At 45.8% G+C, this 27822-nt stretch overlaps 1 protein-coding gene and 1 pseudogene across 1 annotated transcript; one reads left to right on the top strand and one right to left on the bottom strand.

Moving 5' to 3' along the window:
* Positions 1 to 655: 655 nt before the first annotated feature.
* Positions 656 to 27755, top strand: PRPF8 (pre-mRNA processing factor 8). Its single transcript, XM_016211123.2, has 43 exons — positions 656 to 709; positions 924 to 1034; positions 1848 to 2016; positions 3369 to 3533; positions 3619 to 3837; positions 3975 to 4187; positions 4314 to 4439; positions 4536 to 4641; positions 5580 to 5770; positions 5884 to 6003; positions 6091 to 6280; positions 6414 to 6533; positions 6651 to 6785; positions 7164 to 7293; positions 7544 to 7740; positions 7841 to 8047; positions 8173 to 8336; positions 8474 to 8600; positions 8716 to 8908; positions 9167 to 9354; positions 9528 to 9766; positions 9993 to 10139; positions 10325 to 10535; positions 10729 to 10845; positions 18543 to 18790; positions 18892 to 19071; positions 19255 to 19390; positions 19500 to 19669; positions 19836 to 19965; positions 20086 to 20232; positions 20430 to 20590; positions 20880 to 21071; positions 21333 to 21570; positions 21705 to 21833; positions 22716 to 22829; positions 22911 to 23084; positions 23572 to 23765; positions 24480 to 24719; positions 24815 to 24956; positions 26584 to 26724; positions 26858 to 26997; positions 27100 to 27302; positions 27417 to 27755. The coding sequence occupies exons 2-43, from the start codon at positions 935 to 937 to the stop codon at positions 27569 to 27571; spliced, it is 7008 nt and encodes a 2335-aa protein (XP_016066609.1). The 5' UTR covers positions 656 to 709; positions 924 to 934; the 3' UTR covers positions 27572 to 27755.
* LOC107535614 (large ribosomal subunit protein eL21 pseudogene) lies at positions 12585 to 13058 on the bottom strand (annotated as a pseudogene).
* Positions 27756 to 27822: the final 67 nt, after the last annotated feature.

The raw sequence follows: 27822 nt of genomic DNA on the forward strand, positions 1-27822 counted from the left end.
ACGGGGCTCCCTGTACACAGCAGGGTGTAATCACTGCAGACAGAGACGAGGAATGGAGAGGGGAGGGGGAAAGGCACCCAGCAATGTTGTTCCCCACGTCCCATTATTTTTCGAGGTTTATTGACTAAACTCTTCCTTGCCTTTGCAGGCGGGGTTAAATGGCCTGCGCCCAAACTCCCAGCACACCGCATCTGAGAACCTGGTCTGCCTGCCTGGCACCCTGCGAGCTCAGCGAGGTCCTTTTCCCCCTGCTATAGTCCCAATAACACATAGTGGGCACAGATGATGGCTGAATGAGTGAAAGCGTGCGTGAACAAAGGGCTGGCTCACTGGGAGCTAGTATTGCACCTTAAGTCTACATTATGCGGCTAAACATAGAATAACGTGCAAATTCTGACAAATTTCTTAAAATTCTGTCCCACGCCGGTCACGGATAAGACGATGAGGGCTGCTACGGGCCCCAACAGCCTGAGAAAAGCGGGAGGCGGGACTTGTGCCTGCTCGGACCACACCCCCTTGCGTTCAAATACTCCGTCCATAGGCCCGCCCCCTCCGGCCAGATATGCAACTCTAATTGGTGAGCTCTCTAATCAGTCTGAGCACATAGGCGCTTATTGGGCCAATTGCCCGAGCTGGGTTGCGCACTTCCCGGAGCTGAGAACGCGGCGCGGACGTAGGCTGGCCGCCATTGCGTTTTCTGCAAGCGGAGGTCTGTGTGAGGGGTTTTGGGGGCGGTGTGGAGGGCTTTAAGGGACTGCGGGAGGCGTGGTGGGGTCGGGTGGAGCGGCCGGAGGGGTTGGCCCGGGCTGCGCCCACTCTAAGCGGGGAGGGACTGCAGGCCGGGGGTCTCGACGCGTTCCTGCTGCGCCTCTTGCGGGCCTGGGCCCTGTTGCTTGTTAATTTTTTTTCCCGCTGCCCCCCAGATTCTCCGGGGATGGCCGGAGTATTTCCTTACCGAGGGCCGGGTAACCCGGTGCCCGGCCCTCTAGCCCCGCTGCCGGACTACATGTCGGAGGAGAAGCTGCAGGAGAAAGGTGAAGAAAACGAGCGGGAGCGGTGTCTGCGGGCCCAGAGATGTGGGGACGCGTGAGCGCGTTTAGCGGATTTGAATCCTTTTTCTGTTTTTCCAAGGGTCAACACTTTAGGTGTTAGCGCACTTATTAGGCCCCCCCATTTATTTTTTCACCTCATCAGGTCTTTAAAAGCGTCTCTTAATTGCAGGCACTGATCCAAACAATGGGGATACAATAGCGATGCGGGCAGAACCTCCGCCCTTAAAAGGGTTTAAATTGCAATGAAGGAGATAGACAATAAAAACTTTTTAAAAATTGCAACATAAAAGACAGGCAGTGATAAATGTAATGAAGGTAAAAATAAAGAAGGGCGAGATGACAGAATTAGTAGGGAGTGTTTCTGCTGGATGCCAGCCCTTCTTTTATACATCCTGACAGGTCTTTACCCTAGAGCCAGAGATGGGGATGATTAGATTAAGGGTATGCAGTCCTTTATTTTTATCTTTTTTTTAATTAAATTTATTGGGCCCCGCCGGGCATGGCTCAGCGGTTGAGCATCCCCTAGGATCCAGGCAATCGGGGTTCAATTCCCGGTTAGGGCACATGCCCGGGTTGTGGGCTGCAGCCAATCAATGACTCTCTCATCATTGATGTTTCTATCCCTCTCTCTCCCTCTCCTTTCCTCTCTCTGAAATCAATAAAGATATATTTTTAAAAAAAAATACCCAAGAAAACAATAAAAATAAAAAAATTAAATTTATCGGGGTGGCAATGGTTAATATCAACATACAGGTTTCAGGTGTGTGCAGTCCTTTACACTAGGTGTCTTTGTAGCCCGAAAATGGCAGCAATTGCAGGCCAAGCGCTATGCCGAAAAGCGGAAGTTTGGTTTTGTGGATGCTCAGAAGGAAGACATGCCTCCAGAACATGTCAGGAAGATCATTCGAGACCATGGAGATATGACCAACAGGAAGTTTCGCCATGACAAAAGGGTCTACTTGGGGTAAAGAACATCCTGGGATTATTTTATTCAGAGTGTGGCCCCTTTCCTTCCTCTCTCTAGCATAAGGTGTAGTCCTGGATAACTGCTTTATCGTTTTGGGATGCTGATCTTCTAGGACAGCCCATCTTGGTGGTTATAAGACAAGGGGGGAAACCATTAGGATCCTGTGATAATTCCAGACCTTCCAGTTGCTTTTTTTAAGGATTTTTAAATGTTATTTATTGATTTTAGAGAGGGAGGAAGTGAGGGAGAGAGAGAAACATAGATTTGATGTTCCACATATTTATGCAGTTATGGTTGATTCTTATATGTGCCCTGATTGGGAATTGAACCTGCAACCTTGGCTTACTGGGACTATGCTCTGACCCGCTGAACTCCTCAGTCAGGACTGGGACTGGAGCTCTAATTTGTCCTGTGATAAAATGTCCCCATCTTTGAAAAGGTTGAAGCTCAGAGCAGGACACGTTGTGCATTCTTCTTGCCTGTAACTCCTCAGTGACCAGAATTCTCAGGGTCTGGAGTAGTTAACTCCTGAGGTATCTATACTCCTGTTTTTCTGTAGCCCCAAGCTGGGAGAGTACAGGTAGCAAATCTCTCTTCCATTTGGACACAAAAATGTTAACCAGTTCATTATGAACACCAGTTCATTAATCACTAAGACGGGATTGTTTATTTCAAAACTATTTTTTGCCCTGCCGGGGCAGCTCAGCAGTTTAGCATTGATCTGTGATCCAGGAGATCGCGGTTCGATTTCCGGTCAGGGCGCATACTCAGGTTGCAGGCTTGATCCCCAGTGTGGGGCGTGTAGGAAGCAGTCTGTCAATGACTCCCTCATCATTGATGTTTCTATCTCTCTTTCCCTTCCTCTCTCTGAAATCAATAAAGTTATATTAAAAAAAAACATAAAACTCTCGAGAGAACTGTTCTAGGTGCTGGAGATATAGTGGTGAACAGGGAGTAATGGCCTTTCTGGAGCTTATAGTCTAGTGCATGACAGACATAAGACAGATGGTTATAGTAAAGTATGGGGACTATTTTATTATTACTTATGGGGAAGTTCAGAGAGAATAGAATGTGAGACAGCCTAAAAGCTGCCTTTAGAGGAACAGCTGTTGATTTAGAGGGACTAAAACCCAGTATTGTGGGACTGTGAAGTTTTAAGAAGAGTAGCACAATTGGAGAGGGGGGAGCAGAGTTCCTGGTCATGGAGGGCCTTTGTGCAATTGGGAGTTTGGACTGTAAGGTAGGATTTTCTGTGGAATGTGATATTATGATAACTGTGACTTCTCTGCATGGTACAGGTAGCAGAACACCTTGTGACTTCTAATCATCTTATCTTCCTAATGTTGCAGTGCCCTAAAGTACATGCCCCATGCTGTCCTCAAACTCCTGGAGAACATGCCTATGCCTTGGGAGCAGATTCGGGATGTGCCTGTGCTGTATCACATCACTGGAGCTATTTCCTTTGTCAATGAGATTCCCTGGGTCATTGAGCCTGTCTACATCTCCCAGTGGGGGTGAGAAGGGCTGGAATATGGTGTGTGGTGGTGGTGGTTGGGAGGCAATGGGTGGAAACCATTGTGTGACGTTGTTGGCTTCCAGGTCAATGTGGATTATGATGCGGCGAGAAAAAAGAGACAGGAGGCATTTCAAGAGAATGCGTTTCCCCCCTTTTGATGATGAGGAGCCCCCTCTGGACTATGCTGACAATATTCTAGATGTTGAGCCATTGGAGGCCATTCAGCTGGAACTGGACCCTGAGGAGGATGCCCCTGTGTTGGACTGGTTTTATGACCACCAGCCATTGAGGGACAGCAGGAAGTGAGTATGGTTAGAGTTGCCACTCCTGTGAAAGTTGTGGAAATTCAGGAGTCCTGGTCCTGGGAGGCAGGCAGTAGTGTGACTTGGCTAGCTGATATACCTACCTGATGGGGGGGGGGTCTCTCTTTTTTTCCTAGGTATGTGAATGGCTCCACTTACCAGCGCTGGCAGTTCACACTACCCATGATGTCCACTCTCTACCGCCTGGCCAATCAGCTCCTGACAGACTTGGTGGATGACAACTACTTCTATCTGTTTGATCTGAAGGCCTTCTTTACTTCCAAGGCACTCAATATGGCCATTCCTGGAGGCCCCAAATTTGAACCTCTTGTTCGAGATATCAACCTACAGTAAGTTGGAGAGAGTAGAGATTTTATGCACCTTGGGTTGAATAAAATCTAATCTTGATTCTTAAGGTCCCATTCTAGCTTCCAAACTGTCCGGCTAATCTGCTCATCTTTGATTTTGTACCCTAGGGATGAAGACTGGAATGAATTCAACGATATTAATAAGATCATCATCCGGCAGCCTATCCGCACTGAATATAAGATTGCTTTTCCTTACTTGTACAACAACCTTCCACACCACGTCCACCTCACCTGGTGAGAGAGCTGGAACACAGCTTGGGGAAAGGAGAAGGCTGACATTTACGTTGGGCCAGGGCAGGAGAACCTTGGCTAACTCTTCTTTCATTTTAGGTACCACACTCCTAATGTTGTGTTCATCAAAACTGAGGATCCTGATTTGCCAGCTTTCTACTTTGATCCTTTGATCAACCCAATTTCCCATAGGCACTCAGTCAAGGTGAGAGAAAGGGACATGACATTTGACTTTAGCTCTTCCAAGAGAAATTTTCTGACCGTGACTGAGGTGTTACTAAGTAAAATTCATCAGAGGGAAATGTGTTTTCCAACCTGTTAAGTGGTTCCTCTTGAGCTGTAAGCTAATTTGAGAGTTCAGCACTTGACTAAAACCAAGTTATTGATATAATTTTGGTGTCTGTGATAATCCATCTGGGCTATATAATTTCTCTTCTGGGACTCCATAGTTCATTCTGGTCTGTTTCCTCTGTGTTCTTTTTTCCCCTTAAATCCTTTCATTGAAATTTAATTCATATACCGTACAATTCACCATTTAAAGTGTATAATTCAGTGGTTTTTAGTTAACTGAGTTGCAGAACCATCAACTCAGGCAATTTTAGAACATTTTCTTTACCCCAAAGAGGAACCATGTACCCATTAGCAGTCACTCTCCATTTCCTTCGAACCTCCCTTGCCTATGCTGCTGTTAATCTACTTTATGTCTCTATTTTTGCCTAGTTTGTATATTTCATATAAATAGAATTATACAATATGTGGTCTTTTGTGACTGGCTCTTACACATAGAGTTGTTTTTGATGTTCCATTGTGTTCTTAACATGAACAGATCAGCTTCATCAGCCCATTTTTTGATGCTTGGGCAGGAGTTGATAGCAGTATTTACTTCTTATGGTATTGGGCTCCTTTGGGAGGCCTTTGGTGGTGAGCCAGTTGTGACTAGTGATGGTTGCTTTCCTGGTTGGCCCTGGCTTGTTCTCTGCTCTCCTGGCCTCCTTTGCCCTGGCCCTTTAGGGTTTCTCTTGTCAGGCAGCCCATTTTCCATGGCAGATGTAGCCACTCTGCTTGGCCCCAGAGAGTCTCCCTGTCATCCCAGGTTTCTGCCCAGTTCAGCAAGAGCTGAACCCTTGGGGGTTCTTCTTTCAGAGCCAGGAACCGTTACCAGATGATGATGAGGAGTTTGAGCTTCCAGAGTTCGTGGAGCCCTTCCTGAAGGACACACCTCTCTACACGGACAATACAGCCAATGGCATTGCCCTGCTCTGGGCCCCACGGCCCTTCAACCTACGCTCTGGTCGCACCCGCCGGGCCCTGGATATTCCCCTTGTGAAGAACTGGTAAGGCTTCTACCTGGGGGAGGTGTATAGGAAAAAAACTCCAACTTGGTGGGCATGTAGCCTTTATCAGAGTGGCTGGAAGGAGAATTGGGCCAATGGATTTGTTTTCCCAGGTATCGGGAACATTGTCCTGCTGGGCAGCCTGTGAAAGTGAGGGTCTCTTACCAGAAGCTGCTTAAGTACTATGTGCTTAATGCCCTGAAGCACCGGCCCCCTAAAGCCCAAAAGAAGAGGTAAGGTGCCTGAGGGCCCCTGCTCAGACTTGTTTTGTTCCAAAGATAATCAGCAGGCTAACACCCTCCTCCTCATTCCCACCCCAGGTATCTGTTCCGCTCCTTCAAAGCCACCAAATTCTTTCAGTCCACGAAGCTGGACTGGGTGGAGGTAGGGCTACAGGTCTGCCGCCAGGGCTACAACATGCTCAACCTTCTCATTCACCGTAAAAATCTTAACTATCTTCACCTGGATTACAACTTCAACCTAAAGCCTGTCAAGACGCTCACCACCAAGGTGCCTGCATTTGCCCTAAGGGTCTCCTGGGCTTGAGGGATGGACTGGTTTTGCTCTGGCCCCCAAAGAGGGCATACATCCAGTTGGGACCATTGCTGATTAATGTTTTTCCTATTCTTGGCATCTTCTCCAGGAAAGAAAGAAATCTCGTTTTGGGAATGCTTTCCATCTCTGTCGAGAAGTTCTGCGTTTAACTAAGCTGGTGGTAGACAGTCATGTGCAGTATCGCTTAGGCAATGTGGATGCCTTCCAGGTAAGGCTAAGTATCCCCAACCCCTACCCCAGGCGAGAAGCTGGGTGAAGCCTGGGCTGATTGTGGAGCTGGTTCTAGCTTACAGCCTGACGGGCTGACGGGGCGTTTGTGTTGCAGCTGGCAGATGGATTGCAGTATATCTTTGCCCACGTGGGGCAGCTGACAGGCATGTACCGGTACAAATACAAGCTGATGCGGCAGATTCGCATGTGCAAGGACCTGAAGCATCTCATCTATTACCGCTTCAACACGGTGGGACCCTGTCCATACACTCACTCTCGCAGATCCATTTTAATTTTTATATATAGTTAGAGTGTTTTCCAGGGGCCTATTTGGAGAAACTTATTGTGTCATTATTGCCGTCACCTTTGAATCTCAACAGCCCTCCTCCCCTTACCATCCCTTTCCCCAAGCCCATCTTTAGGTTTAAATAGGAAATTTCAGTTGCTGGTTTATCCCTTAAAGTTTTTCATTTACCGCATTTTAGCTGTTGAGGTCCCATAGTTTTTCCTTTTTATTTTTTCCTTCATTGTCATACATGTGCTCCTCCTGCCCCATCTCTGCCCAATTTTCTGTTGTTGTCTAAATGAATTGCTAACTTGTATTCTTGACTTCTGCTTGGGACCATAGGGCCCTGTAGGGAAGGGCCCTGGCTGTGGCTTCTGGGCTGCTGGCTGGCGGGTCTGGCTGTTTTTCATGCGTGGCATCACCCCTTTGCTGGAGCGATGGCTGGGCAACCTCCTGGCCCGGCAGTTTGAAGGTGAGTGGTATTCTCTGTGTTCAACTTCTCCTGTTATCTCTTCAAGGGTAGGTCATATGTCTTCATGTTCTGTCCCCTGCTCTTGTTTGAGACTGAGAATCCCTTCCTGCTGGGTTGCCTCTAAGTCCCATTCTCTAATGAGTCTGACCTAATATTCTGTTTATTTTGTTGTAGCCATGGTTAGTGAAGGAGGCATGAAGGTAGAGGCTCTTATTAAAAGCAATGAATCTTTTAATCACTTCACTTCTAGGTCGACATTCGAAGGGGGTGGCAAAGACCGTAACAAAGCAGCGAGTGGAGTCACATTTTGACCTTGAGCTTCGGGCAGCTGTGATGCATGACATTCTAGACATGATGCCTGAGGGGATTAAACAGAACAAGGCCCGAACAATTCTGCAGCACCTCAGTGAAGCCTGGCGCTGCTGGAAGGCCAACATTCCCTGGAAAGTGGGTATTTCCACAACTCTGAGCAGACATGGAATCATCTTCCTCGGGTTAGGGTTGCCATGTGGCTCCCATTACTTTCTCGTGCCTTTTGCACTTTCAGGTCCCTGGACTGCCAACACCCATAGAGAATATGATCCTTCGATACGTGAAGGCCAAGGCTGACTGGTGGACCAACACTGCCCACTATAACCGAGAACGGATCCGCCGTGGGGCCACTGTAGACAAGACTGTTTGCAAAAAGAACCTAGGCCGCCTCACCCGGCTCTACTTGAAGGCGGAACAGGAGCGACAGCACAACTACCTGAAGGTTGGGCAGAGTAGGCTGGGCTGGGTGTGGGGCATGGGCAGGAGGTGGGCTGCAGAGTTGGGCCCATGCCTTGTGCTGGAGGGATTGGCTACAATGGGAGGCTAATTATCATGTCTGCCTTGTAGGATGGGCCTTACATCACAGCAGAAGAAGCGGTAGCAGTGTACACCACCACTGTGCATTGGTTGGAAAGCCGTAGGTTCTCACCCATCCCATTCCCCCCACTGTCCTATAAACATGACACCAAGTTGCTTATCTTGGCCTTGGAGCGGCTCAAGGAAGCTTACAGGTGAGGAGTGGAGTAGATAGGTTCTTGTGGGAAGGTGACAGAGAGAATGGCATCATCATCAGAGTCCCCAAAGAAAGGTTTAGCCTCAGTCCTTTCTGGATTTACTGTCCTCATTCACTTTCCTGTTGTCTTGTCAGTGTGAAGTCTCGGTTAAACCAGTCTCAGAGGGAGGAGCTAGGGCTGATCGAGCAAGCCTACGACAACCCCCATGAGGCATTGTCCCGCATCAAACGTCACCTCCTCACACAGAGAGCCTTTAAAGAAGTGAGTGAGATGCACTCCATTTTATTTTGGCTGTACTATTCATTCATAGCACCCAGGGTGGCAGGTTGCCTCAGGTGATTGTGGATTGGTGTGAGCCAGCTTCCCTGTCCCACAGGTGGGCATTGAGTTCATGGATCTCTATAGCCACTTGGTGCCAGTGTATGATGTGGAACCATTGGAGAAGATAACTGATGCCTACCTGGACCAGTACCTGTGGTATGAAGCTGACAAGCGCCGCCTTTTCCCACCCTGGATCAAGCCTGCTGACACAGAACCACCTCCTCTGCTTGTTTACAAGTGGTGCCAAGGTAAAATGTTTCTGGGGTCACCCTGAGGAAGGGAGGTGAATTGAGTTCTACATCGGAATTCTCATTCTGGCAGCATAATTTGTTAGCTCTCTTGCTGCATGGTACGCAGGAAATGTGTTGATTTTAAACTGAACCAAGCTGACACTCCCAGCAGTCCAGATGGATGAACAGAGTGGTAGTGTGGAGATGTTAGCTGCCTCAGGGGCTAATCCTGAAAGGTAGTTTCTGAACTGGAGACCTGTCTTGCTTACTCCTCAGGCATCAATAACCTGCAGGACGTGTGGGAGACAAGTGAGGGTGAGTGCAATGTCATGCTGGAGTCACGCTTTGAGAAGATGTATGAGAAGATCGACTTGACCCTGCTTAATAGGCTGCTGCGACTCATTGTAGACCACAACATAGCTGACTACATGACAGCCAAGAACAATGTCGTCATCAACTACAAGGTGCGCTGGGCGGGGTAACAAGGAGTGGGGTGTGTGTGGGGGGGTGTGGCCGGGTGTCTGCCCCACTGAGTGAGGTTCTGCTGAGGGGAGGACAAGAGGATGGGCCCTGGAGGAGCCTGGGGAATGGCCATGGGTGGTTAGGAGTGGTTAAGACTTGTCATTCTTCTTTCTAGGACATGAACCATACGAACTCATATGGGATTATCAGAGGCCTGCAATTTGCCTCATTCATTGTACAGTACTATGGCCTGGTGATGGATTTGCTTGTGTTGGGATTACACCGGGCCAGTGAGATGGCTGGGCCCCCTCAGATGCCAAATGACTTTCTCAGTTTCCAGGACATAGCCACCGAGGCTGCCCACCCAATCCGTCTCTTCTGCAGATACATTGATCGCATCCATATTTTCTTCAGGTGAGAGCTTGCCTGGATTTCTGTTCTTACAGGGTATTGAGCCATATGCCTAGCCTTTGGAAGTGGCTCTTGTACTTTAGTTGACTTTCTTCTGAGTTGGGGCTCCAAAATGGAATGAAGTCCTGTGAGTAGGGTAGGAGTTTGGGGTGGGCTCCATTTATCCAGCTGTAGGTCTCATGAGGTCCTAGTGTACTGGGACCTCAGCAATGCACTCTGCCTGGTGTAGGTTTACAGCAGATGAGGCTCGAGACCTGATCCAGCGTTACCTGACAGAGCACCCTGACCCCAACAATGAAAACATCGTTGGCTATAATAACAAGAAGTGCTGGCCCCGAGATGCCCGGATGCGCCTCATGAAGCATGATGTCAACTTGTGAGTCTAAGTGGGGGGTGTGGGGACTGGAAGAACACCATCCTGAGGGATTCAGAGAACAGTTAGGGAATTTATGAGGTTGTGTCCTGGGTGAGGAGTGTACTCTGTTGGGATATCATCAGTCTGGCCTTTGAGGGGACGTTTCTTCCAAGAGATTGATATGACCATATGTTTTCTGTGGGCAGGGGTCGGGCAGTGTTCTGGGACATCAAGAACCGTCTGCCACGGTCAGTGACTACAGTTCAGTGGGAGAACAGCTTCGTGTCCGTGTACAGTAAGGACAACCCCAACCTGCTCTTCAACATGTGTGGCTTTGAGTGCCGCATTCTGCCTAAATGCCGCACCAGCTATGAGGAGTTCACCCACAAGGACGGAGTCTGGAACCTACAGAATGAGGTACAGCCTGGGAAGGAGGCTAGACAGCATCGCCCCCCCTGTGCCTGTGGGGTAAAGGGGAATGAGGAATGCCCACACAGCTTCATTATCCGTCAGCTGAGCCTCGTTGGGGGCAGGGCATAGTGGTGGTCAGAGTTGGTCCTTGCTCCTGTGGCAGTACCAGAGACAAGTTAACCTTGACCTTGTGGTTTAGGTTACTAAGGAGCGGACAGCCCAGTGTTTCCTGCGTGTGGATGATGAGTCAATGCAGCGCTTCCACAACCGTGTGCGTCAAATTCTGATGGCCTCTGGCTCCACCACCTTCACCAAGGTTTGTCAGACAGCCCCAGCTTCCATCATGTCCTCTGTCCGTCTCACATCCCTTTCTTTTTTTTTTTTTTTGTTTAAAATATATCTTTATTGATTTCAGAGAGAGGAAAGGAGAGGGAGAGAGAGATAGAAACATCAATGATGAGAGAGTTATTGATCAGCTGCCTCCTGCACGCCCCCCCGACTGGGGATCGGGCCCCCAACCCTGGCATGTGCTCTGACCAGGAATCGAACCCCGATTGCCTGGATCCTAGGTCGATGCTCAGCTGCTGAGCCAGGCCCGGCCGGGCTCACATCCCTTTCAACTCTTCCCCTGGTCTGCTCTTCTTTCTTCCCAGTGTTGTTCACTGTACCATTTCCATGCTTTATGGTATAGAAGCTTAGAGTGTCACATCAACTCAGTTTTTTTCTGAGAATTCCCTGTAGGAATTCTGCATCCTACTTCTGTGTAGTTGTGATGACTAAATTTAGGCAAGAGTTGAAGTTGGATTTTTAAATTTGAACAAAAATCACTGTTTTTGCATTTTTCCAGGGACTAACTATCCAAGTCATATAACTCATCTTTTAAACAGTAACACAGTGTGCATGTTGAAAAACAAGTATAACTAGCTACCTCAGTGTCTGTTTCCCCTTCAGTTCCTTCCAAAGGCCCGGCTGAAGGCAGCTGGATTTGTTGACTGTATATACTTAAGTTTTCACAAGGTTTAAAAAGTCGCCTTGCCCTTTACACTGTCTTTCCTCATCATTATAATGGTGTACATCAATGTCTGGCTGATGCTGTCAAGAGCATCAGTAATTCCAAAAAGAGGGAAATGCCAGGTTCTTACTAGGCTGTGCTCCAAAGTCATTGTCCAGTTTCTAACTGATGAGGAGGCAGGGTTACACTGGTTAGTTTGAAAGCACTGATGATCACAGCTGGGAAAATTATGAACTTCACAGCAGGTTAAACAGGTGTGATGTGTTCAGCCTAGCTGATGTGCAACTCAGAGATCTAGAGAAATGGCGCAATAATCTGTACCCACCCTGTCAGTTTAGTTTCATTGTACACTGGTACCTCGTTTTTTGAATGTAATCCGTTCCGGAAGACCATTCAAGTTCTGAAATGTTTGAAAACCGAGGGATCAACAGCCGACAGCTAGGCCTAAGATCTTGCACTCAGTGGAAGTCATGTGGCATGTTTGACTTCCGAGGCGTGTTTGAAAACTGAAGTATTTACTTGCAGGTTTACGGCGCTCGTAAACCGAAATGTTCATCAACAGAGACATTCGAAAACTGAGGTACCACTATACTAACTTCAGCCGACATCGTGGTCCACAAAGAAGCAAGACAAAAAAATACAAAGATACCCTGGGTGTCTATGCACCAAAAGGTTGCTGATTCAGTTCAACTTCCAGTCACGGCACATGCCCAGGCTGCAGGCTTGATCCTCAGTAGGGGGTGTGCAAGAGGCAGTCAATGTATTCCTCTCTCAAATCGATGTTTCTCTCCCTCTTGTCTTCCCTCCCTCTCTGAAAAGTTGTGGGAAAAATATCCTTAGGTGAGGATTAGTAACAAAATAAAAAGAATGCTTTAAATTTTTTAGTGATGCTTCTTTTGAGGATACAATTTTAAAAAAATTTTTTTTTTAGGACACAAAGTTTTCTTTATTTTGGGAGGGACACCACACTTCTATCCAATTAAGAGAAACATTTTTATCAGTACAGAGGTGGGTTTTTTTTGGTTTTTTTTTTTAAACCCTTATTATGCCATGAATTCATAGGGAATGGGCTCCAGCAGCTCAGGCTCCCTTCCATGGGTTCTCACAAAGTATGCTCCCCTGGGTGGAGCAGGCTGACGCTTCAGTTGAACCCAGGTACCTTTCTCTTTGGCTTCTTTCTTTTTCTGACCATTTTTCTTCACACGTTTCAGGAAGCTGTCTCAGCTCTGAGAGCGCTTAATTGCTCAATATGTACATTAATTCTCTTGGCAAGAATCTTGCCCTTGTTTGTTCACAACAATGCCCACCGCGTGCTGGGTGACATTGTAGACTCTTCCAGTTTTGTCATAACATTTGTGGGGCATTCCTTTTTGAACAGTGCCCATTCCCTTGATGTCTACAATATCACCTTTATTGTAGATTCACATGTATGTGGCCAAAGGAACAACTCCATGTTTTCTAAAAGGTCTAGAGAACATATGGCGGGTGCTTTTCCTCTTTCCCTTTGTGTTGATCATTTTAGTGAATTACTGGAAGATGGTGGTTCTGGCTGAAAGGAAGTTGAGGATACATTTTATCTTAATATTCCTTACCTAAAATTTCTCATGATACTTTTTTTTTTTAATCCTCACCTGAGTATATTTTTTCCATTGCTTTTCAGAGAGAATGGAGGGGGGGAGGGAGAGAAACATCAATGTGAGAGAGACATATTGATTGGTTGCCTCCCGTACGTGCCCCAACCAGGGCCAGGGATTGAGTCTGCAACCAAGGTACATGCCCTTGGCTGGAATTGAGCCCAGGACCCTTCAGTCCATGGGCCGACACTCTAACCGCTGAGCCAAACCGGCTAGGGCATCATGATACATTTTTTTGGAGTATAGTGCAAAGAAAAAGTTCTTTTGGTTGGTTATTGCCTCTGAGGGTCAGATAACAGGAATTATGTATCTCATTCCATTTCTGCTTGTTGATAACTACTGCATTCAAGGCATTATGGATATACTGCATGTAAAATAGTCTCTGCGTTCATGGAGCTCACCTACCTAGTTGGCGACACATATGCATGGTCAGGAGAAAGGAGAAGGAGCTTTTTTTGTATTATTTGGGAATCTATGAGAACACTTAGGTTAATGACTAGCCCAGTCTGGGAGAAGGAGAGGAAGGGCTTCCTGAAAGAAATAACATGTGATGAGGTGGTGAGGGAGGGCATTCCTTCAGCCAGAAGTATGGAGAGGTAACTAGCATGGTGTATGTGGGGCTATAAAAAGTTGAGAATTTACTGGAGTAAAATCATGGACTTGGGACTGTTAGCGGATGGAGGCTGAATAGGTAAGCAAGAGCCAGGTCATGAAGGGGCTGACATTCCTCATTAAGAGTTCTGTGAGGATCTTAAGCATGGGAGTGACTACTTCAGATTTCTGTGGTAGGTGATTCACTCTTGCAGCTGTGGAGATGATGGGTTTAGAGGGATAGGATTTGAGATCAGGTTTTGGGACTACTGCCAAAGTCCAGATAAAAATGATGAAAGCAGTGAAAGTAGAAATAAGAATAGGGAAACAGATTTGGTAAGTAGTTAGGTAAAATCAGCAGAGCTTCATTTTGGTGGGATGCCAGAGGGAAAGGAGAAGTCAAAATAACATTCAGTTTTTTTGCATGGGTGACTAGGTGGATATTGATGTCACCAATTGGAAGACTACAGGAAGAAGAGCAGATTTGGGGGAGGAAATAAACAAATTCAGTTTAGGATGTGAAAAGTTTTAAGTTCCTGAGAACATCCAGGTGGAGGTAACCAGTAGGTATTTATATACTACTTTAATTAAATTATATATATATATACATATTTTTGCATGTGTGTATTTTTCCCCCTTAGTGGGGCCTCTTAAGTTGGTTGTCTCTTAGATTTGATGAAAAATACTGTGAGTTTGAAGCTCCAGGGAGAGAAATGAAGTGAGAAAGTAAGAGAAGAGCAGTCAGGGGTAACTTACAGGTTCTGATAGGCTGTCCAGGTGGAGGTACTTTACAGTCTGGAGCCTGGAGAAGATGTCTGGGTTGAAGGTGTAGATTTAGCAGTCTGTCAGCATAAAGAAGATGGTTGAAAGCTCAAGAGGAAGCAAGATTATCCAGAGAAAATATAAGGAGTGAGAAGAGCAGAGGGACAAGTTGGGAAGAGTTGGAAACACTGAGGAGCAATGTGGCCAGACTGAGTGCTGGGTCATGGGAGCCAAGGCTGTCAGGAATGGTGACCACTTAACAGTTACAGTTGCCTAAGAGTCTTTCAGTTAGATAAGGTCTGAGAAGTGTCCATTGGATTTGGCGGTCTGGACGTCATTGGTGACCTTAGCAAGAGCTGTTTCAGAAATAGTAGGGATAGAAGCCAGATTGCAGTGGGTGAGGCTTTATGGGAAGTGAGGGAGTGGAGACAGCAAGGACTGTCGATTTGCCAGAGCTTGATGCCACCTAGAGGGAGATATAAGTCAAGGCAGGTATCTTGAAATGAAAGTGGCTTGTGATGTATTCATAAGAAGTCTGTAGCGGTTTAGAGTGCAACAGAAGTGTGATAAGTGATGAAGCAGTATTCCGTAGGAATTATGTTGAAATGGTGGAAAAGCCAAGCAGAAGGAAACATCCTTTGAACCTAATAGAAAAGAGATCTGGATAGATGTGAATGTAGATAAGTTTAGTGGAAAGTTATAGCAAGTCTTGAATTTTTCAGCTTTGCCTGGGCTGGGGTGAGGGGCACAGGGTTTTGGACTTTAAAGCACAGTGTTGGGGGTAAGATAGGATTGTTGAAGAAACTGTACAAGAAAATGAAAGCAACTGTGAGTGTGATTCTTCCCAGAAGTACTCAGCTACTCAGTGATGAGATGGAGAAAGTGGATAGATTAATAATGGTGATTTAGGATTGGGGTTTTGCTGGAGGGGTGTCATGGAGTGGTAAGAGATTGGGTGCAGGGAATTAAGGGTGTGACCCCCCTATTGGAATCCTGGATTATGGGAGGGGTGAGAAAGGACTGTGCTCAACCAATTGAGCCACACTGGCCAGGGCAAACCAATATTTTCTTTAATTTTCCAGATTTTTGAGGCCTTCAACTATTTTACTTATTATTTATTTATTTATTTGTCTTTGTTGGTTTCTGAGAGATGGAGAGAGATACAGAAGCATCAATAATGAGGGAGAGTCATTGATCGGCTGCCTCCTACACGGCCCCCACCGGGGATCAATCCTGCAACCTGGGCATGTGCCCTGACCAGGAATCGAACCCAGTCTCCTGGATCAACCACTGAGCCATGCCAGCTGGGCCAAACCAGTATTTTCTAATACAGTTTTATAATGTTATTAATCTCCTCAGTGTATTTTATATTTCAAATAGTGTAATGTTTATCCCTAGAAGTTCCATTTGAGTCTTAACATCTTCTGTTTCATTACGTTCATGCTTTTCTTAGCAAACTCAAGTGTAATTATAAGATTTTTTTGATAGCTCTTTTAAAGGTCCTTGTCTGCTAATTTCATCATCTGTTGTTTCTAGGTCTCTTTTTGTTGATTGATTTTTCTTCTGGTTATGGGTAATTTATTTCTACTTTGTATGCACGGTAATTTTTGAATGCATGTTAGAAATTGTGAATTTTATTTAGTTGATTTATGGATTTTATATTTCTATAAAGGGAATTGGGTTGTGTTCTGGTGTGCAGTTCAGTAATTCGATCCTTTGGAGGCTTGATTAGTTTGATCCTTTGGAGGCTTGATATATATATATATATATATATATATATATTTTGACTATATCTTTATTGATTTCAGAGAGAGGAAAGGAGAGGGAGAGACAGACATCGAAACATCAATGATGAGAGAGTCATTGATCGAGCCCACAACCTGGGCATGTGCCCTGACCGGGAATCGAACCCTGATCGCCTAAATCCTAGGTCGATGCTCAACCGCTGAGCCACGCCTGGCCGGGCATGGAGGCTTGATTTTAAGTTTGGTTATGGCAAATCCAGAGCACCCGTTGTCTGAATTTTTTTACCTCCAGTGTTAAGTTGATAACTTTCTGGGGACTTTACCTAGTTCCTATGTAGTATAAGGTGTCTCTACTCTGGGTGGTTGGAACACAAACTGTTGCCAGCCTGTGTGAGCTGTGGGACTTGTTCAGCTTACTGATCTCTGGTGGTTCCTTTTCTGACCTCGGAGTTTTACTGCATACAGATTGGGACTCAGTCAAAACCGTGGGGGCATCCATTCATGGATCTCCAGAGATCTCTTTCTGTGTACCTTCCTTCATTTCCGGACTTCTTCCCCACAATTTCTAGCTGCTTTGTTCTCCTGAATTCTAATTTCTGTCTTTGCAATTCAGTGACACTATTGGGCAGTTTTCCTTACCCCTCCATGTTTGTGCTGCAGCTTGGAAACTGCCACTAGGCAGTAAGCTGGGGCAGTTGTGGGGCTCACTTCATTTGTTTCCCTTTTCACAAGGGTCATAGTCTTTGCTGCCTGTTTGCCAGTTTTCTGAAAATATTGTTTTATATATCTCGTTCAGTTATTTATAGTGGGAAGGCAATTTCTGTGGCCCCATTAGTGTTTATTCCCTTCATTAATTAAAATTTTCTTTTTAAATTTATTGATTTGAGAGAAAGAGGGAAACATTAATCTGTTGTTCCACTTACTTATATACTCATTGGTTGCTTCTTGTATGGGCCCTGACTGGAGGTCAAACCCACAAACTCGGTGTATTGGGACGATGCTCTAATCAACTGAGCTACCCTACCAAGGCTCTCTGTATATTTTGTTGTTGTTGTTGTTAACCCTCACCCGAGGATATTTTTTCCATTGATTAAATTTTTAGAGAGTGGAGGGGGAGAGACAGAGAGACACATCAATTGGTTGCCTCCCCTCTGTGCACCAACTGGGGTTGGGGATCGAGTCTGCAACTGAAGTATGTGCTCTTGACTGGGAATTCAACCCAAGACCTTTTAATCCACAGGCCGATGCTCTAACCATTGAGCTAAACCGGCTAAGGCTCCGTTAATTTTTGATAGTGTTTTCTCATCCCTTCTCCCTCTGCCCACCCGGGGATTACGTACTGTGTTTGGTCTTAATTTAACCCTTTAAATTGCCTCAGTTCATTTTTTTATTGGGATGAAATTCACACTTCTAAAGTCTACAATTCAGTGGTTTTTCAGTATATTCCTAATATTGTCCAGGTATTACCACTTTCTGATTCCAGAACATTTCATCACCCCAAAAAGAAACTATACCCTTTAGCGGTCACTCACTTTTTAATTCCCCCTCCCAGCCCCTGGCAACCACTAATCTACTTCCTGTTTATTCTGGATAGTTCATATAAATGGAATCATACAATGTATGTGACCTTTTTTGTCTGGCCTCTTTCACTTAGCATAATGTTTTTAAGATTTGTTCATATTTTATTATATATCAGTACTTCAGTCCTTTTCATGGCTCAATAATAGTCTATCATATGAATATATACCACATTTTGTGTATCCATTTGTTAGTTAATGGGCATTTGGGTTTCCCCCCCACTTTTTGAGTATTAGGAATAATGCTACTATGAAATTTGTGTACACATTTTTGTGTGGACATATGTTTTCATTTCTCTTGAGCATATACCTGTGAGTAGAATTGTTGGGTTATATAGTAACTCAATTTTAAGCTTTTGAGAAACTGCCAGACTGTTTTTCAAAGTGGTTTCATATTTCACATTCCCACCACCAGTATATGAGAGTTCCACATTCTTACTAAAACTTGTCATTGTCTTATAGCTACTACAATGGGTGTTAAGTAGTATCAACCAGTGGTTTTGATTTTTACACACACACACACACACACACACACACACTCTCTCTCTCTCTCTCTCTCTTCCCTGATGACCTTGAGTTGAAATCTCTCTTGAGAACTAGAGACAATATAACTAACTGGATTAAGTAGTCTGTTGTCCCATCCCCCGAACCTCTCAAAGGCTCATCTGTAATTTCTTTCCCACTATCTTCAGATTGTGAATAAGTGGAACACAGCTCTTATTGGCCTTATGACATACTTTCGGGAGGCCGTGGTGAACACGCAGGAGCTCCTGGACTTGCTGGTGAAGTGTGAAAACAAGATCCAGACACGTATCAAGATTGGCCTCAATTCCAAGATGCCGAGTCGGTTCCCGCCTGTTGTGTTCTACACCCCTAAGGAGTTGGGTGGCCTTGGCATGCTCTCAATGGGCCATGTGCTTATCCCCCAATCTGACCTCAGGTAGGACTTGGCTGAAAATCTTGCTAGACCCTGAAGGAAGGGGATGCTTCTTTACTTTTAGGCTTTATTTTTTCTCTAATCTTGGTTGTGCTCCAAAACAGGTGGTCCAAGCAGACAGATGTAGGTATCACACACTTTCGTTCAGGAATGAGCCATGAGGAAGACCAGCTGATTCCCAACTTATACCGTTACATACAGCCATGGGAGAGTGAGTTCATTGATTCTCAGCGGGTCTGGGCTGAGTATGCACTCAAGAGACAAGAAGCCATTGCTCAGAACAGGTGGGCATCCAGGAGGACATAGCAGTCCTGTGGGGGTGGGGGGTAACCTTTGAGTCCTGCATGACATGTTTTTATGGAGACAGGGAAGTACGTTCTACATCTCACCCTGTTTATCCTTAGTTAGGAGGTACGCTGAACTCTTCATATGAGTGCATTTCACTTTGATCTTTTTTTCTTTGGCAGACGACTGACCTTAGAAGATCTAGAAGATTCATGGGATCGTGGCATTCCTCGAATTAACACCCTCTTCCAGAAGGACCGGCACACATTGGCTTATGACAAAGGCTGGCGTGTTCGAACTGACTTTAAGCAGTACCAGGTACATAGAGGTGATAATGGAGAGATTTCCCTGAATTAGGAGATACTGTGGCCATGCTGGGAACCTGGGGCAGTGGGTACTTAGAAGTGTGACCATACTTTTCATCTAGGTTTTGAAGCAGAACCCTTTCTGGTGGACACACCAGCGGCATGATGGGAAGCTCTGGAACCTGAACAACTACCGAACAGATATGATCCAGGCCCTGGGTGGTGTAGAAGGCATTCTGGAACACACACTCTTCAAGGGCACTTACTTTCCTACCTGGGAGGGACTTTTTTGGTGAGGATTCTCTTCTCCCCTTACAGTGACCTATTACAACTCTCTGAGCTCATCCCTTGTGTGCCTGTGTTCTTCTATAGTGTGTTCCAAACAGCCACCCCCAGGAAGTCAACAGCACTCAGGGAGATGGCACAACATCACTTTACCTGTCTCTTCTGCTTCCCAGGGAGAAGGCCAGTGGTTTTGAGGAGTCTATGAAGTGGAAGAAGCTAACTAATGCTCAGCGATCAGGATTGAACCAGATTCCCAATCGTAGATTCACCCTCTGGTGGTCTCCAACCATCAACCGAGCCAATGTGAGTGTGATTGGTAGACATGGGAGATCAGAAGCTAAAAATAAGTGTTTCTACTTTCTTAATTATGTCCTGAGAACCAAAGTCTCTTGATCTCTAGTGTAACTCTCTTTTTCCTGTTAGGTGTACGTCGGCTTTCAGGTGCAACTAGATCTGACAGGTATCTTCATGCACGGCAAGATCCCCACACTGAAGATTTCTCTCATCCAGATCTTCCGAGCTCACTTGTGGCAGAAGATCCATGAGAGCATCGTTATGGATTTGTGTCAGGTGGGCTAGACTTGAGGGGAGAGGATGCCATGAAAAGTCAGGTCACCATGCTCTTTGGGTATGGGAAATCTACCCTGGAAGCTCTGAGAATGAGACTTGTATTGTGGTACCAGGTGCCATATTATCTTAAGTTCTACTAGCCTTTATTCTAAGTTGTCTTCCATAGCCAGTCATAACCTTTCTATCTTTGCCTCCAGGTGTTTGATCAGGAACTGGATGCACTGGAAATTGAGACAGTACAAAAGGAGACAATTCACCCCCGAAAGTCCTATAAAATGAATTCTTCCTGTGCAGATATCCTGCTCTTTGCCTCCTATAAGTGGAATGTTTCCCGGCCCTCATTGCTGGCAGACTCCAAGTAAGTGCCTTATGACCCAGCCCTAGGCATCCAGGAATTTTCGTTTTACTATTCTTATAGCAGTAGCACTTTCGGAACTAGCCTTGCCTGCTTTTCTAACTTGGAGCCATTGCTACCCCTGGATCCTGTGGACACCCTTAGTCAAGTTTGCTGATTCTCTGGGGAGTCTTGCTGACCTGGAACAGGCAGAGGGGTTGATTTTAGGCTTTAGATGTAGTGATTAAGAGTTCTTGTGGTTGTGTTGGTGGCTTCCTGGAAGCCTGGGTTCCTGACCCCTCTCCACCCTCAGGGATGTGATGGACAGTACCACCACTCAGAAGTATTGGATTGACATCCAGTTGCGCTGGGGAGACTATGATTCTCATGACATTGAGCGCTACGCCCGGGCCAAGTTCTTGGACTACACCACAGACAACATGAGTATCTACCCTTCACCCACGGGTGTGCTCATTGCCATTGATCTGGCCTATAACCTGCACAGGTAAGGTGGGGCTCAGAAGCATGTATTTTCCATCAGCCCCACACTTAGACATACACATGTGTTTTAGTTTGCCTGGCTGAGGTGAAGTTTGGCTCTTTCCTCTTCTGAGTCACTGACTCTTTTCTTTCCTGTCTTTGTGTATATGAGCAGACACTTGTTAGCTTAGCCAGCAGTCTTTTTCTCTTCTGTAGAGTTGCAGTTTGCCTTGTTCCTGAGGCTCTCAGCCTGGTCTAACTTTTCTTGCCTTTTCTACCTTTACAGTGCCTATGGAAACTGGTTCCCAGGCAGCAAGCCTCTCATACAGCAGGCCATGGCCAAGATCATGAAAGCAAACCCTGCCTTGTATGTGTTACGTGAACGGATTCGCAAGGGGCTGCAGCTCTACTCATCTGAGCCCACTGAGCCCTATCTATCCTCTCAGAACTATGGCGAGCTCTTCTCCAACCAGATTATTTGGTTTGTGGATGACACTAATGTCTACAGAGTGACTATTCACAAGGTGAGAAGGGTTATGAGCAATGTAGGGATGTGGGACCCTAGTCCCTAGTGAGGTGATCAGGCAAGTATGTGCATGTTGGGATGAAGGCAGGATGTTGTGTCTAGGCCATGCTAACTGATCTGATCATTCTTTAGACCTTTGAAGGGAATTTGACAACCAAGCCCATCAATGGGGCCATCTTCATCTTCAACCCACGCACAGGACAGCTATTTCTCAAGATAATCCACACTTCTGTATGGGCTGGACAGAAGCGTTTGGGTCAGGTGAGCCTGTTAAAGGACAGAGGCTGTAGAAACTTGCCTCTTAATCTTTGGTATGTGAGTGTGTGTGAGAGAAAGAGAATCTCTTGTTTCTCTCTGAAAGATTGAGGGCACCTCATTTAAACTTTTCCCCTGAATTGCTTAACTTGGGAAGTATTTTCCTATAGGAGGTCCAAGAGTGTGTGAGTTCCTGTATTACCTACCAGCTGGTAATTACCTACCAGCTTTCTGAATCTCCTACCTCTAACCTGTCTTTAATAGGGCTCCCAAAAATCATCTTTCTAAAGGGAGTAAGCATTCTTAAAATGTCACTATCACCAAATTTCTTTTCTGTCTCAAAGCCTTTGGTTGCACCTTCTTGCTGAATTAATTCCTCTCTGGGTTCCTAGACACTTGATGTCTCACTGAGCTGTAACCTGTCCAGCCACAGACTCTCTTCCTTTATAGCATGTTTCTTCTTGCAATTGGTCTGGAACCCTAGTATCCCAAAACCCCGATGTTCCTCTCCACCTTAGTGGCTTTGCTCATTTACCTTTCTTTCTAGAATGAACTCTGCTCTTTCCTCCGTTTATCACAGTCTTATTCATCCCTTGAAACCTGTTTCTTTCTGCAGCTCTTTATGACCTTTAGCCTTAATTTCTTTTGTCCCTGACATAGTGTAGTATAATCAAAGACTAGTTTGTATGAGTTTTATATAGCCAGCTAGGTTGAAAAACCCTGTTGGGCAAGGCCATTTGACACTTTTTCTTTACCTTCGGAGTACCTAACATTCAGTAGCACTGCTCGGTAAAAGCATAGTTTGATTATTTCAAGACTGAGATCTTCTGTTCTAGTGTACCTGGGAGGGTGGAGACTCAATTTTCATTTCTTTCTTTTGCTTTTTAGTTGGCTAAGTGGAAGACTGCTGAGGAGGTGGCTGCCCTGATCCGATCTCTCCCTGTGGAGGAGCAGCCTAAGCAGATCATTGTTACCAGAAAGGGCATGCTAGATCCATTGGAGGTGAGAGATGGATGAGGTAGAAGGAAGGAAGGCCGAGACCTGCAGGCTCTGTTTCTAATCTTGGACTTGATCTTGTCTCAGGTGCACTTGCTGGACTTCCCCAATATCGTGATCAAAGGATCAGAGCTCCAACTCCCCTTCCAGGCTTGTCTCAAGGTGGAAAAGTTTGGGGACCTCATCCTGAAAGCCACTGAGCCCCAGATGGTTCTCTTTAACCTCTATGATGACTGGCTCAAGACTATCTCATCTTACACGGTATAAGGCCACCTCTTGAAGAGGGTCACTTTTAAGACAGGTTGGGGATATAGCCTGCAAAATCATTTGGCCTGCCCCTGCCAAGGCAACCGCAGGCAGGACTTGAAATGCAATAAACCTAGGAGCTTTTTTCATAGATAATTTTTAAGTTGATAATTTTGTATGGCCCACAAATGATGTTATAAATATCCAGATGGCCCTGGGCAGAAAAAAAGGTTCCCCAGCTCTGCTTTAAGAGGAATGAGTTTGTGGCCATGAGAGAAGTGCCTTATTTTAACCACAGGTCCCTTATGGGGGCCGTTTTCACATCTTCAGCCTATGGACAGAGACACTGTGCTCTGTATATCAAGTTGACTCAAGGTGAGGGGGAGGAGGTAGCACCTTAGAGTTTGAAATCAATTCCTGCGTTCCCTGAAAGAATAGGATCAAGGAAGGGGGAAGGACGTTAAGTGGCCGACTCTCCACATACCTCCTCATCTCTCCCCAGGCTTTCTCCCGCCTCATCTTGATTCTGCGTGCCCTGCATGTGAACAATGACCGGGCAAAGGTGATCTTGAAGCCAGACAAGACTACTATTACAGAACCACACCACATCTGGCCCACTCTGACTGATGAGGAATGGATTAAGGTGGAGGTGCAGCTCAAGGATCTTATCTTGGCCGACTACGGCAAGAAAAACAAGTGAGCAGTGGTGGTGGGGAGACAGATGGAAGATCTAAAAGGGGGAAAATAAGTGGCTCCAGTATATGGTTTCTGGGTTTTTTGAAACATTTAGGCTCAGACGTTTCTCAAGAAATTGTCCTGGGAGATGCCTATAGAAGAAAGACAGGCAGTGTCTTTAAATAGTGAAGGAAGTGTGTGTATTTAGGGGCTTCATTCTGACTCTTGGGCATTGTTTCTCAGCAGAGGCACTAATGCTACTTTGAGTGGCGTATTTCGTTATTGTCTATGCACTACAAGAAGTTGTAACATCCCAGACCCTGAGGTACCACTGCTAATAGTGCACATACCTTTCTGTCCTCTTCTTCACTGTTGTGGGAACCAAAAGTGTCGTAGATTTCCAAGTATTCCCTAGGTTGGCTGGCAGTGAGAACGTGTTTCAGGGTTTCTGTTTTTGAGATTTGTCCTGTGCTGGGGCACTTTTTATAGAAGAAAAGTGGGAAGTATGGATGCTGAACAGGTTCGAGCATGGCTGAAAAGTGCACGTTTACAGGGCCATCCTGGGATGTGGCAAATCTTAGTACATCTCCATTTCACACTTCCTTTATAAGTGTCACTTGAGGATTATCTGGGTAACATGGGCTCCCCTGTACCACCAAGTTCCATTCTTGCCATTGAGGCATAAGTGACAAAGGGGAAGGGTTCCTTGTGGTGTAACTTACACTGTCCCCATAGTGTGAATGTGGCATCACTGACACAATCAGAAATTCGAGATATCATCCTGGGTATGGAGATCTCAGCACCCTCACAGCAGCGGCAGCAGATAGCTGAGATTGAGAAGCAGACCAAGGAACAGTCACAGCTGACTGCAACACAGACTCGTACTGTTAACAAGCACGGAGATGAGATTATCACCTCTACCACCAGCAACTATGAGACCCAGACTTTCTCATCTAAAACTGAATGGAGGGTCAGGTACTGGAAGGGGCAAGGGGTGGGGATGGAAGGGCCTGCTGGTGCTACCTGAGGTGCTTGGGGTAAGAAATGCTGACATCCCTACCTGTTTTTAGGGCCATCTCTGCTGCTAACCTGCACCTAAGGACCAATCACATCTATGTTTCATCTGATGACATCAAAGAGACTGGTTACACCTATATCCTTCCCAAGAATGTGCTTAAGAAGTTCATCTGCATATCTGACCTTCGGGCCCAAGTGAGTAAGTGTGCTCAGTTAGGCCACAGTGTTAGCCCAAACATGTATCTACAACTCACCTAAGGTTTCCTGGAACTTAAGGTTTCAAGATTCATGGATAAGTAAATACACAGGGATAGCCAAACCAGTAAGGAGGGTTTTGACCTCCAAACAGATAGCAAAATATTATAAGGTTATGGCAGTTAAGAGAATGGCATCTAGTCAGAAACAGATTCAGTGTATATAATAAATATGGTATATTAAGTCTAGGATTAAGGATGCCTTATGATATTGAAACAATCAGAAAAAGACTCTAGATCCCTACCCATACCACTTACAAAAAGATAATCCAGGTGGAGTAAATAGCTGAATGTAAAATACTAAATAAACTGCAGAGTATTAGGAGAAAATATTTCTTACCTTAGTTTTGGGATAGCCTTCTAAGAAAGACGCCGCACAAACCACAATCAAAATTAATAACTTGTGTCTGACAAAGGGTACCACAAAAGATTACACTAAAAACGGAAAGGAAATATTTGCGTAACCGTAGATAAAATGGATTAGGATCTAGAATATGGAATTCTCAGAAGTTGATTTTTTTAAAAAGATAACTATAGAAGAATGAACAAAGAATATAAATGTTCAGAAAAGGAACTACTGGTGGCAAATATAATATGAAAAAATGTTCACCTTTACTAGTAATCAGGGAAATTCATATGTTATAGAACATCATTTATGGCCTCTGTTTGGTGAATTTGAAAAGATTGTTAATACAGTATCTTGTGTGGGTGAGTTTATAGGAACACAGGTCCTTTTAACTTTGTTGGTGGCAATGTAAAAATTTTTTGTTGTTGTTAATATATCTTTATTGATTTCAGAGAGAGGAAGGAAGAGAAATAGAAACATCAGTGATGAGAGAGTCATTGTTTGGCTGCTTCCTGCATGACCCCCACTGTAGATCAAGCCCACAACCTGGGCATGTGTCCTGACCGGGAATTGAACTGCGATCCCCTTGGTCATAGGTTGATGCATAGCCGCTGAGCCATGCTGGCTGGGTGGCAATGTAAAATTTAAAATACCACCTAGTGCTGGTTTTAAAGATTTTTTTTTTTTTAATCTTCATCCACATATATTTCTCCATTACTTTTCAGAGAGTGGAAGAGGGGTTGAGGTAGGGAGAGAAAGAAACATTGATGTGAGAAAGACACATCAATTGGTTGCCTCCCGCGTGTACCCTGACTGAGGCCGGGATCGAACGTGCAACCAATGTACATGTCCTTGACCGGAATCAAACCTGGGACCCTTCAGTCCACAGGGCCAACGCTCTAACCACTGGCTAGGGCTTTAAAGATGTTTTCATAAGCTGTGTGCTCATTTGTTTATGGATACTATACTTAAATAATCAATTGAGGAGCATGTGAGCAGTACAGATTCCTGGACCCTATTCAAGAGATTCTGATGTGATAAGTCTGAGGTGAGGTCCATATTTAACGTGAACAAGCACCCCATGTGATTCTGATGTAGAATCTTCACATTTTGAGAAGCTGTTGTCCTTGTTCTTGAGGAAGAGAAGGAAGCACAGGGCTAACAGCCCAGAGTCTAGGCTTGTACTAAGAATCATTTTGGTTCTTGACCCCGTTGTCTCCAGATTGCAGGATACCTATATGGAGTGAGCCCACCGGATAACCCCCAGGTGAAGGAAATCCGCTGCATCGTGATGGTGCCACAGTGGGGCACCCACCAGACCGTGCACTTGCCTAGCCAGCTGCCCCAGCATGAGTATCTCAAGGTCAGTAGGGGTGTGGACAAACGAGGGTTTTCTGCTGCTGGGGTGGGGGAGGGAAGGTGGACATGTTACTCATGGGTGGGGTTCCTGTCTGCACATGGGCTTTAAATAGTTCTTTACTGTTCTTTTCCTATAGGAGATGGAACCCTTAGGTTGGATCCACACTCAGCCCAATGAGTCCCCCCAGCTGTCGCCCCAGGATGTCACCACCCATGCCAAGATCATGGCTGACAACCCATCTTGGGATGGCGAGAAAACCATCATCATCACCTGCAGGTGGGCTTGAGTCCCTTTGGGAGGGAGTATGGCAGGGCCAGCCGTGCAGGGCAGGGCGCAGAGTGGTGGCCTGAGCTCTGACCTGGTCCTCGTCCCTCTCAGCTTCACACCAGGCTCCTGCACGCTGACAGCCTACAAGCTGACCCCCAGTGGCTATGAATGGGGCCGCCAGAACACAGACAAGGGCAACAACCCCAAGGGCTACCTGCCTTCCCACTATGAGAGGGTCCAGATGCTGCTGTCGGACCGCTTCCTTGGCTTCTTTATGGTCCCCGCCCAGTCCTCATGGAACTACAACTTTATGGGTAAGCGGGGAAGCACAGGGATGGGGTTAGACAATCATCCTTAGTGCTTGGGGCCTGACTGGTTTAGAGATGCCATGGGCCTTGTTAACATTGGATGTTTTCATCTACCCCAAGGTGTACGGCATGATCCCAACATGAAATATGAGCTGCAGCTGGCAAACCCCAAAGAGTTCTACCATGAGGTGCACAGGCCCTCCCACTTCCTCAACTTCGCCCTCCTGCAGGAGGGAGAGGTCTACTCTGCGGACCGAGAGGACCTCTACGCCTAACTGTTTCCTCACCCCCTCCTGCTTCAGACTCTTCAAAGGCTGGAGCCTTTTACCCCCGAAGACGAGCTGGTGACATTCAGCAGCTTGGCCCCTTTTTCCTCTAGTTTGTGCTTGTTGTGTTGTTGACTGTCTGGTGGCTTGTAATCCTGAACAGAGTATAATAATAAATTTTGTATAAATTGGAGTTTTTGAGTTTTTTCCCCCTGAGCTCAAATTCTGGGTGTAGGATTGGCAGGAAGCTGGACTTTTGG

Source organism: Miniopterus natalensis, chromosome 17 (assembly GCF_054644295.1).
Source record: "Miniopterus natalensis isolate mMinNat1 chromosome 17, mMinNat1.hap1, whole genome shotgun sequence".
In the NCBI taxonomy this organism is placed as follows: Eukaryota; Metazoa; Chordata; class Mammalia; order Chiroptera; family Miniopteridae; genus Miniopterus; species Miniopterus natalensis.